We start from the raw sequence: 11,614 nt of genomic DNA on the forward strand, positions 1-11,614 counted from the left end.
GAGCATCCATCCTAGCTCAATTTCAAGGCGACATCACCTCTCTCTCTCTTCTCTCTCTCTCTCTTCTCTCTTCTCTCTCTCTCTCTCTGTGTGTGTGTGTGTGTGTGTGTGTGTGTGTTGTGTGTGTGTGTGTGTCTCACTTTGGTTCAAAGGTCATTGCCGCGAGGATGCCGGAGTCAGGAGACACTGACATGTGGCAAGGGGGGCGGATTTCCCTCCCCCTTTATCTATTAGTATAGATTACACATGGTTCTTTGCAATTTGACTAAATTTTGAAATATAGTAGTTCAAATTAAAACAGAAAACCTTGATTGTTTTTTCTTATTTTGAAGTCCCAAGCATACATTCTCAAGAGGTGACTGGAACAAGAGGAGTACAAAATTGAAACATTTTTCTATCTACCCCAAATGGGGGGGGTCTATTTAGAATATTGAAGAAACTGCACCAATGGATCCCGAGACAGCACTACTAACACCAGAAATAGTCGCACTAGCTATCTTCTCAACAGCATTGACAAAAGTCCCTACCATGTCGGAGACTCCATCGATGGGAACAATTTCAAAGCCAATAATGTAATAGAATTCTTTCTTGCAATGCTACCAGCCTTTTTTTTTATTGTATATCTCTTGCCTTCCCGAGGTTCAAAGCCTGTATACTCATCATAATGCATTTTTAAGTTTGCACTAAACCTATCATAATATGTACTCCATGCTCCACCCTCTGAATAGCTGGCATAGTATATTCACACCCATGGAACGACACGATAGATTTCTCTCTTTTGTTAAGGTGGAATTGATGAACCTATGGGACAACACAAAGAAAAGTCATATGTAAAGCAATAAAGTAAATGGTAATTAAACTATAGCCACAATTTTTGTAATTCCCTTGGTCAGTTTATGTCACTTGATTAAATATTTTTTGTGTGTGTGTATATATATATATATGTGTGTGTGTGTGTGTGTGTGTGTGTGTGTGTGTATGTATGTACACATACATATACATATATATGTGTGTATATATACATATAGGTATGTATGCATGTATTTATATACATACAAACACATACCCACACACATAGATAAAAGAAGATTCTTATTTGACTAATTCACAAGAAGTTTTGGACAAATTCTCACAATAATTCCCACATTGGGACTTACCTCAACATCATCATGAGTTTGTGCGAAGCAAGCACGGCATACCTAGTTAGGTACAATTAGGGGCAAGGAACCATCGGCCCCGGTCCGGGGCTGACGGTCCCCTATCCCCAATCGTACCTAGCTAGGTATGCAATGCCTCCCTCGCAAAAACTCATGATATTATGCATTGTATGAAAAACATTGAAACCTTTTCTCAACCCCCTCCCCCCCCCCCCCCCCCCCCCCCCCCCCCCCCCTCCCTCCCCTCGGTCCCGGGCGACGGTCCCCTGCCCCCAATCATACCTAGCTAGGTATGCAGTGCCTCCCTCGCAAAAACTCATGATATTATGCATTGTATGAAAAAAATTGAAACCTTTTCTCAAACCCCCCCCCCCCCTCCCCCTCCTCCCTAAATATGATACCCCTCCCTTATTTTTAAGCTTAGAAGATAAATTATTGGAAGCCTACCCATAACTTATACGCTTATGAAACTTGTAAAAAAAAACCCCTCCCTTGCACTTACGTGGTGCGGTACGTTTTCCATCATGAATCCCCCCCGAGAGATTCACTATTAGTAATGGGGGGATGTCATGTGCGTGCATCAAGATTAGAGAAACCCCCCTATGTACGGTATCTTACTTGCTAACCTATCCCCCTACATACGGACAAGATACGGACGTTCTCGCAATGAGCCATCCCCACTCATACAGATTTCGTACGGAATGTAATGACCCATTATTTTATGTATACTAGTAACATAACAATTTTAGAAGCACATGGTTTTGCAAAAATACATGTTGAAGTGCAAATGGACAGAAATGTACATTGTAGTGTGTTTTCATTTGCAATAGATGTTAAGAGAACAAACCATGAAAAGCAACAAATATAATGAATACTAAATTATAATAAACCAATCATTTCAATGTAATTTGTCAAAAAACAAATAGCATTTTCCTTGTAAACTGATACAAATCTCAATCTCAAAACATATGATACTAGCCACTTACTTACTAGGCTTCCTACATGGGATTTAAGGCACACATCTGGAATGGATTGTTCTCTAAATAACAATGCATACTCTTAAACAACCATGAAAAACTTCACTCATCAAATCAAAACACATTACAAACAACCCATTAAAAGATTAATCTTTTTGAACAAAAACAATTATATATGATATGAATGCACGTCTATGCTTAAGCAAAATATAACTTTTAAAAAAGCACCATCTGTATTTAATTTTGAGTTTGTACATAAAATATAAATCTTAAAATTTTTGGTAAAGTCTCCTTTGTACGGAGACCTCTTTTTCAAAAAGAATCAATATACCCTTTTCTTGGGCTCCCACATGGGATTTTCATCACATAATTTCTTTTTCCAAACAAACTGCCCACCTCATCTTGGGCTCCCACTTGGGATTTAAGGATTATCTTACACATTAAAATCAAACACATTTTCAATAGAGTCAAAGTAATCTAACTTCAAAGTGGTGGTATGACACATAGACCCAAGGTATGCTCGACGTGTCTTAGCAAGAAACTATAGCTCAAGATAAAACACTCGGTCAAGCCATATTACCATGTGGGAAATTGAGACTATAGAAGTTGTAACTACATGTAAAAGAAACTAACGATCTTAAAATCTTTAACGCTTTTTATCGTAAAAAGAGACAACTACACATTTGGTAAGAATTGATAGCTCAAGAGACCCGGTCAAGCCATATGGATAGCTAGAAGAATTGAAGGTAAAAATCGAAGGTCAAGATGACACACCCGATCAAGCCATATGACCATGTGACAAATTGAAACTATATTTATAATTATATAAAAAAGAAATACATTGTGTATGTGTGACACATAGACCCAAGATATGCTAGACGTGTCTATATTTGTAATTATATACAAAATAAAAACATTGTGTATGTGTGACACACAGACCCAAGGTATGTTAGACGTGTCTTGACAAGAAACTATAGCTCAAGATAACACACCCGATCAAGCCATATGACCATGTGGGAAATTGAAACTATAGAATTTGTAACTACATGTAAAAGAAACTAACGATCTTAAAATCTTTAACACTATGATGTCACACATCCAGTTTGAGATTAAGTACATTCTTTATTGAATTAATACAACATTACTATCCAAAATTGTGAGTATCACTAACTGGCAAAATCTAGGCTAGATTTCGAGCTTGCCTTGAAAACATTTAACAAAATGTGACAAGATTTAGTGTAACTACTAATAGATGCTTCAAACTATGATCTAAAAGCCAATTTAGTGCATCAGACAAGCAACGAGAGGCTCAGGGAGTCAACAGCATTGGCGGCTGCAGTGGAAGAAGTCGAGACTCGAACGCCAACTCCAGCAAGTCGAGACGTCAAGACTAAGCGTCATTGATCAACAGGTAAGGACTCGGATGCCATAGCTAAAGCCTAAGGGCATTGAGAGGGCGAAAACGATTCACGACTAAAGTGAACTGAGAACTCACCCTGCGTTTGGCAATCGCTTCGCTTGCAAGGTGTTGGCCTCCCATCGTGAGCGTCAGCACAAACTCCTCCTCGCATTGTCATCATCCTTGCCGAAGAAGTTTGAAAAGAGGAAGCTTAATAAGATGAGGCCCAAGGAAGCCGTTGGGAACGCAAACTTGCTGCGGGAATGTCATGTGACACATCCAACCTTATGTGTTCGTGGACAAGCTACAGCACGACAAGGGTTCAGTCAGTCCAGTCAGTCTAGATTTAGAAGTGATTTGGCACTTTTTGTGAGTCTATTCGTAGACCATGCATGCCCAGTCACTTATTGTAGATGCATATCCTCTGGTTGCACACAACATGATCATAAGCATTCCCATCAGAATCCATTAGAATTAGTTAGGGAAATTTTCCAGTGATTTTAGCCTATTTTTCCTATTTTTGACATTTTTCACTTATTAATTTAAGTGACTTCCCAAAAAAAGTAGGTAGGGCAATTTAGGTAAGAAAATATATAAGCAAACCAAAGCTAGCACTCTTGGGTAGATGAGCAAGGAGCACAACAAGCCTTTGGCAGCAGGTACTCCCTCTCTCTCAGCAAGAACTCCTCAAGCACCCCATCAGCCCTAGCGTTTTTAATCATCGCCAACCCCCCATCTAGCTTGGCGTTTTCAACCTCGGTAGCCTTTGCATCTAGCATTTCCTGTCGCCAACAGAACCACCAAATCAGCAGCAGTTCCCTTAGCATTTTCAGCCCTAGCGACAACAGTCAAAACAACGTTTTTGCAGCAGTGAACACAACGTTTTTGCAGCGAGAAAAACAGCGTTTTTCAAGCCCTAACATCCCTGCAGATAGTCAACGTTTTTCAGCTTGAAAACAACAGACCAAATCAGCGTTTTCAGCCCTTAAAAACAGCAGGCAAATCAGCGTTTTTCAGCAGCCCGAATCAGCCCCAGATTTTCAGGAGATAGCGTTTGTGGACCGCAGTTAGAAGGTTGCAGATTTCAGCCTTAGGTCGTCGTCATCGTCATCGACACAGTTCCAAGTTGCATCAGTTTCCATGCATCATCATTGTACCACTTTGTGCAATCAATAGTAGACCACTCTCGTCGACGAGAGGGGGGCCTTCAGAGGAGGGTTTTACAATGTCTCTGGTATCGTATCTCTCTTCTCTCTCTATCTCTCAGTCTCATACACTTGCAAGCACAATGTCTATTCACTTTGTTTGTTGATCATAGCATTCTCTCATTAAGAACGGAAGGCTCTACCTTCCATAGGAACAAAAGGAACCTTGAGCATAGTTCGGGCACTCATCTTGAGCAAAGCGCAAACATTCATTCCGTTGCACCTAATAGGGAAGCAGAGCACAAAACTACAAAACAAAGGCCTCAAAGCAAGCAATCACAGATTTAACTGATCAGTAGAGAAAAGCTAGCTTTTTTATGAGATGTAGCTATAGTAGAAATAAAAAACCGATGTTCCAGGTATACAAGACACCATCAACCAGTTCGGTAGGATTAATGACACAATGCTGAAGACACTGCCACTACAAAAGCTTGCATCATAGTGTATAGACAAACATCTAAAGCATAGAAGCAGTATGCAATTTACAGATCAACATTAATTGAAGAAAGAGTTTGTGGCAAAGCCTTGCTAACTTGAAACAAATTTGGAATCCAGCACTCGCTGGGAATGGTGAGCGTAGATCTAAAGCCAATGTCTACCAAGTGAGGGAGGATACTAGGAAGCTAGAGAAGTTAGAATAGCAACGGTGAAAATTTCACTTAAAGAAATCTGACAACCTTCACTAAGGATAGATCTGAACATTGTTTTCAAACAAGACGATTGCACTGGCTAACTACATTGTCAAATATAAGCAAAACTGACAACAAAATCATTATACAATACATAAATGGAAATGTAACATTGGAGAAATGGCAAAGAAGGCATGACGAAACAACATTTCATAGAATAAGATAGAATAAAGAACGATAGAATGAGATCTTAAAGACACTCACCTTGAAGGCAGTCACAGTTTTTAGCCTCTTTGCGGAAAGCATCAAGGACAGAATCAATGAGCTCCGCGCCTTCGGTGTAGTGATCCTTGGCCTAGTTGTTGCCAGCTCCGAACTCGCCAAAGACGAAGTTATCAGGGCGGAAGATCTGCCCATAGGGGCCTGTTCCAACATTGTCCATAGTACCTGGATCCAGATCCATGAGCACGGTGCGAGGCACATAGCACCTGCAACTTGCTTCGTTGTAGTACACATTCACTCTCTCCAGCTGCACATTAGCGTCGCCGTTGTATGACCCCGTGGGATCAATGCCGTGCTCTATGCATACCACTCCCAAAACTTGGCATCCATTTGGTTGCCCTTTTGCACATGTTTGTGCATTCACAACTTCTATGACGAGGAGGTATCCAGCTCATAAACTTAGTCCAAGCAATCAGCAACTGAAGTCGCTCGGTTGCAATCCCCACATTGTAGAGCGACTCTTCGTCCCACTGCCTTGTTGGTCACTATACGAATATTGTTCATCTGCTGCCCGATGTCTAGTAATTCCATCTTTAGCCAGCACCGGCTAATGATTAGGAACATGTGCATAATCACTCACCAATCAAAGCAACTCGAATGAAACGCAGCTGGTGCTCACCGGAGCCCGCCCTCTCGCAATGTGCTACATGTATCACATTCGCCATCTCTTCCTTCCATGCCTTCTTGGGCACCACCACATGGTTTTGCATCGCCCTGTCGTAGTGATCTGGTCTCTACTACCTTGGCTATTCTCATGTTCACTCATGTTGCGCTCCCACTCGGTGGACAACTCGCTTTGTTGAGGGGGAACCCATCGGCCATCCATAGCTTGTCCCAACATGCTATTCCACTCATGCCGACATATCTCACCACATGTCTTAGTTGTTCACTGGCCCCCCGGCTCAGCCCGATATACCATGATTGTTGTACATCCCCGACCATTTAATCGTGTTCCTAGCTGCGTGGTATGGTATCGAGTACACTTTACCCGCCTCGCATCCTCTTGTAATCCGCCTCGTCGAGGGGGAATCCAACGGCCATCTGAGGCCTACATTCGAACCAACCCCTGTTGATCCATCTCTTCCTTTGCAATTGCTACCTCAGTGGCCCACTTATCCTGCATCATATCCACCTCCTCAAAAAGCAAGGTTATCCCTTGCTCTTGCCGACGGAGCTCGTCCTCCAACATTGCTTTCTTTCCTTCAAGTTCCTTCCTTGTTCTCTTACTTTCCAACTGCATCGAATCTACATCCCTGTGGTAAATCTCCATAGTCCTCGAGCGATTTTGAGTCAAAGCATGCATAGAATCTTGCTCGGTCATATTCCGATTCTTCTCTGCTCCATCCATCATAACGTTCAACTAAACGGTGCATCTCCCTTTCAAAGCATACGGATGCAGCTTCCACATTGAACCAAGCCTTTAATGAGGCCATCTCCACAAGCTCTGATACCAAATGTTAGGATGCAAGTGCATACATAGCATAAGAGGGTGCAATACACTGAACACGGGCTCAACAAGAGCCCAAGAGCAAACTAGGGCCAAGTCTATAGTGGCCGGAAACACCCGTGGATCCAAAAACAATAATCAGGTAGCGATTGAGGGACTGACTCTCCTCGACTTGATAAGCCGAGAGCCCAAGAGCAAACTAAGGCCAGGTCTATAGTGGCCGGCAACACTCGTCGATCCAAAAACAATAATCAGGTAGCGAGTGAGGGACTGACTCTCCTTGACTCGATAAGCCAACATGGCTTTACAATACAAATGATGGGGTGCAATACACTGAACACAGGCTCAACAAGAGCCCAAGAGCAAACTAGGGCCAGGTCTATAGTGGCCGGCAACACCCGTGGATCCAAAAAAAATAATCAAGTAGCGAGTGGGGGACTGACTCTCCTCGACTCGATAAGCAGAGAGCCCAAGAGCAAACTAGGGCCAGGTCTATAGTGGCCGACAACACTCGTGGATCCAAAAACAATAATCAGGTAGCGAGTGAGGGACTGACTCTCCTCAACTCGATCAGCCAACACGGCTTTACAATTCAAATGATGGGGGTTCGGAGCACTGTGACTCACCCTTCAACTGGCTTACAAAACGTGGGCTCGAGACCCACTCAAGTGACCTGCTGAGTTAAGAATGCAGACATGGGACTTAGAATGCAGAGTGTTAAGAATGCATACATGGGACTTAGACCTATGTAAGCTTTACAAAACTGCCTTGGGCAAGTTGATATTCAGAGGACTCCATGATACCCACACCTGGAAAACTTTGTCTTGACAATGCATTTCGTGTTAACTGATGCAACTATGTAGTAGAGGATAGGAAGGGCAATAATGCAAGTGAGAAACCTCCATTTCTGGACTAACTCTAGTGATTATTGTAGCTGAGCATTGGCTGCTGCTGCAGTGCCGACCAGCGCCCCCCTCTTTCACACACTCCCACACCCCCAAAATCATCTTCAAAAGTGCAAGGAATCATCAACATATTTATAATTCTTTACCAGTTCACATTGACTGACATAATACAAACTCGTAAATAATACAAACTCGTATCTTATGCAGGTGAGATGTGCTTTACTACTTCTTGCACATCATGAATTCTGGCTTCTAGTAAGCATACCTTAACTCTCTCAGAAAGAACTTCTGCTTCTTTATTCTGGAAGACAACAGCTAGAACAATCATTATGTAAATAGAATCAAGACAAACATGGTGAAAAGACTTAGCTGCAATCTAAAAGCTCCGTTAGCCAGCCATTACCTTTCTTGCTACTGCCATGCCAACATGCTCCTGATCAGTTTCTGAATGTATGCTCGGTTTAAAATGTTGCTTGAGCTCATGGATAGCAGTCAAAGCCTGGTTAACTCGTCCAGCCTTCAAAAGGAGGTCAAATACTTGTTACCTTCCGTGTAAATGTGGCAAAATCCAAAAGCGATGTGGATGGTATCAAGCAATGTGTTAGGTGTCAGAAGAGCGCTCTCCAATTCCTCGAGGGAAAATTCAACCTTAATGTTTAGCACTGATCGAAAGACCTGCAGTATCGGTATTAATTCAAAGTATGTTTGCATTTTACCATGTAACAGTGTTCCAATCTCTGGGACTTAGCTTCAAGCCTCCCTTGCAAACACAGTGCAAGAGAGCACAAAAAGTGTGTGTGTGTGTGTGCACCTGAAGTGATCACGAGAGAGAAAGAGATTTATGCAGGGTTGAGTACGTCATCCTCAATGCGTCTCCCCTCTCTCTCTCTCTCTCTCTCTCTCTCTCTCTCTCTCTCTCTCTCTCTCTCTTTCTCTTTGACTAGTACTTACATTGAATAAGTCGATGATGGATGCGAGCTCCCACATGTTGCACATGAAGGGGGGTGCGCTCCATAGAAGGGGAAGCAGCAGCCAATTGAGAGGGTGTCCGCCCTGTGCAAGCCCTTGGGCGTCTATGCGAACTCTGTCTCGTTGGTTGATGTTGCGATCGGCCGCTTGCAGAGGATGGCAGGTCCGTCATCACAGCTCCGTTCGATGTTCCCATGTAAGGGAGAAAAGAGTTAGCCCAACTAGACGTGCCCACCCCCACGACAGAAAATTGAGGACACCCACCATACGCAGAGAAGAAGAGACGAGAAGACGATAGCAACCCGAGAGAGAGAGAGAGAGAGAGAGAGAGAGAGAGAGAGAGAGTAGCAGAAGAAGCAGCAGTAACAGAAAGGGCTGATCTGGGGCGCGAAACAGGGAAAAGTCGCTAAAGCTTCCCACTTCACAGGTACAAAATTTAATTGCGAGGGAAAAAGGAGAAACCCCGCCCCGAAAAAGAGAAAAATAGTGTGAAAACCTAAAAAATAAACCTAATTTTTAAAAAATTTCCCTTGCCAAATTCAAGGAAAGAAATTTTATATGTTTGAAAAAATGATTTTTCCCGAGCACCGGTAGGGCTGGATATTGGAGTCCAAGTATCTCTCTCCCTCTCTCTCTCTCTCGAAGGTGGTTCATCAACATGTGGGCACTATGATTGTATAATTTCGCTCACGCCACATTGGCCGAATGAACCTGCAAAGGCCACATGGCCAATAGGCAGCAACTCTCTCTCTCTCTCTCTTTCTTTTTGATTGACAATTAAGATCAGGTTTTGAGTGCTTAGCATGCAAAAAAGGGCAAATATTATCTCTAAAAATAATAAAGCATTTCATCTCGAGAGCCTACTTAACATTCAAATTCTAGTATTAATAGACAATTAAGTCTTCTTATGAAAAGCTACAAACTTTTTTGTCTGTCAAGAGATTTAATCACACGACCATGGGTATTTTGGGAATTTTGGAAAAATAGAAGGGCATTTTGGGAATTTGTGACAAAATATTGGGGATGTTTTGGGAATTTTTGAAATGAGGTGCTTTAGGGCCATGTGTGTGCAGACAGTTGTGCTTGCAGCCCACCAAGATTTGAGGCCATCGACTTGGAGAGAGAGAGAGAGAGAGAGAGAGAGAGAGAGAGAGAGCAACCTTGTTACCCGTCTCGAGTCTCTGGACGGCGGACGACTCCTGTGCTGCCAGCACTGCAGATACCACCCTGGACTGAGCCACCGAGGAAAACAGTGCAATCAAATAATCAAAGCAAAGGCCGCCTCTCTCTCTCTCTCTCTCTCTCTCTCTCTCTCTCTCTCTCTCTCTCTCTCTCTCTCTCTCTCTCTCTAGCTATGTGCATGCCTATGCGACCGATGACTACAGAGTGCACTGCCCGAGCAAGCTCCTGTTTGACGCGTGTCAGCGGGGGGGACCGGAATCCCTCCCTCTTTTATACTAGTATAGATGAGTGATGCAACTTAGCCATGGTGAATGTGAATGTGAATGTATATGTATATGTATGTATGTACATATGTGTGTGTTCGTGTGTAATACTTTATTTGTACGATGTGTATGTATGTGTGAAAGACATACATATGTGTTACACACATATACACATGGTGTGTATATGTACATTGTATGTATGTATATATATATATATATATTACACACACACAACAGTATTTGATACCCCTCCCCCCCCCCCTCTCCTTGATGCCCCCTTCCTTATGTATACGATATGAGTATGAAATAATGAGGGTCTACCCCTATTGTATACGCTTATGTACAAAATCCAAAAACCCCCCTCTTGTACACTCACGTGATACCGTACGGAAAAACACGGTGAATCCCCCAAGGAATCCCCCAGGCGTTGGTTTTGGCTATTTTCGTGATACACCATAGAAGCTTTGAGGATATGGTCGATCAGTACGCCACAGATCCAGATTTTGCAGATGTGTTCTGTTGAATGCAGAATGGGGAGGTAGTAGTGGGATATTCTATTCGGGATGGCTAATTGATGAAGAAAACGATGTTGTGGAAAACGATGCAGTTCTTGTCATCTTTCCACCCGCAAATAGATGGGCAATCTGAGATTGCAAATTCATTTATATTGGATTTATTGAAGTATTACATTTCAGATCAAAAGATTTAATGGGAAAAGTATTTGCCCTTGGTGGAATTTGCCTACAATAACACGATTCACTCTTCCATAGGGAAGGTGCCATTTGAGATTATTGAAGGTGCTCCAAAGGTTCCACCCTTCTTAAGCATGAAAGATAAGATTTTTGAAGCCCACCTGTACACGAGGGACTTGGACACTGCTTTCGCCAAAGTCCGGGAAGCTTTACAAAAATCTCAAGAAAGACACAAAAAGGCAACACATCGACATCGTAGTGATTTGAAATTAAAGGAGAACGATTGGGTGCTCTTATGTTTTGAGAAGGCATGCCTAAGAAAGAAAAAGGGAAAGGAGGGGCTTTTATAAAAAATATTAGAATGAGATACTAGGGACATTTCCAGATAAACGAAAAGATAAATGTTGTCTCCTTTATGTGTGATACTTGTGGAGAATTCACATGTGAGTCTCCTGAAGCCTTTTAAAGGCGATGTGCCTGATGATGGGGATCCACATGAGCAACCCA

The 11,614-nt window shown here is 42.6% G+C and overlaps 1 protein-coding gene and 1 pseudogene across 4 annotated transcripts; both read right to left on the bottom strand.

The window, feature by feature from the left end:
- Nucleotides 1-428: 428 nt before the first annotated feature.
- On the bottom strand, nucleotides 429-9,430 carry LOC147431516 (uncharacterized). Of its 4 annotated transcripts, XM_086494085.1 has the most exons (4): nucleotides 8,953-9,430; nucleotides 8,405-8,518; nucleotides 8,267-8,302; nucleotides 429-801 (listed from the first exon to the last, which is right to left on the bottom strand). In XM_086494085.1, the coding sequence occupies exons 1-4, from the start codon at nucleotides 8,995-8,997 to the stop codon at nucleotides 673-675; spliced, it is 324 nt and encodes a 107-aa protein (XP_086350211.1). In that variant the 5' UTR covers nucleotides 8,998-9,430; the 3' UTR covers nucleotides 429-672. The 4 variants fall into 4 exon arrangements, 2 of the variants coding, with proteins under 2 accessions (XP_086350211.1, XP_086350212.1); XM_086494086.1 differs by lacking the exon at nucleotides 8,267-8,302; XR_015185708.1 differs by lacking the exon at nucleotides 8,267-8,302 and having other exon boundaries at nucleotides 667-801; nucleotides 8,405-8,676; nucleotides 8,953-9,424.
- LOC147431517 (tubulin beta-2 chain pseudogene) lies at nucleotides 1,571-5,979 on the bottom strand (annotated as a pseudogene).
- Nucleotides 9,431-11,614: the final 2,184 nt, after the last annotated feature.

The sequence above is a fragment of the Adiantum capillus-veneris genome, chromosome 21 (genome assembly GCF_014529385.1).
Source record: "Adiantum capillus-veneris isolate H3 chromosome 21, ASM1452938v2, whole genome shotgun sequence".
NCBI lineage: Eukaryota > Viridiplantae > Streptophyta > Polypodiopsida > Polypodiales > Pteridaceae > Adiantum > Adiantum capillus-veneris.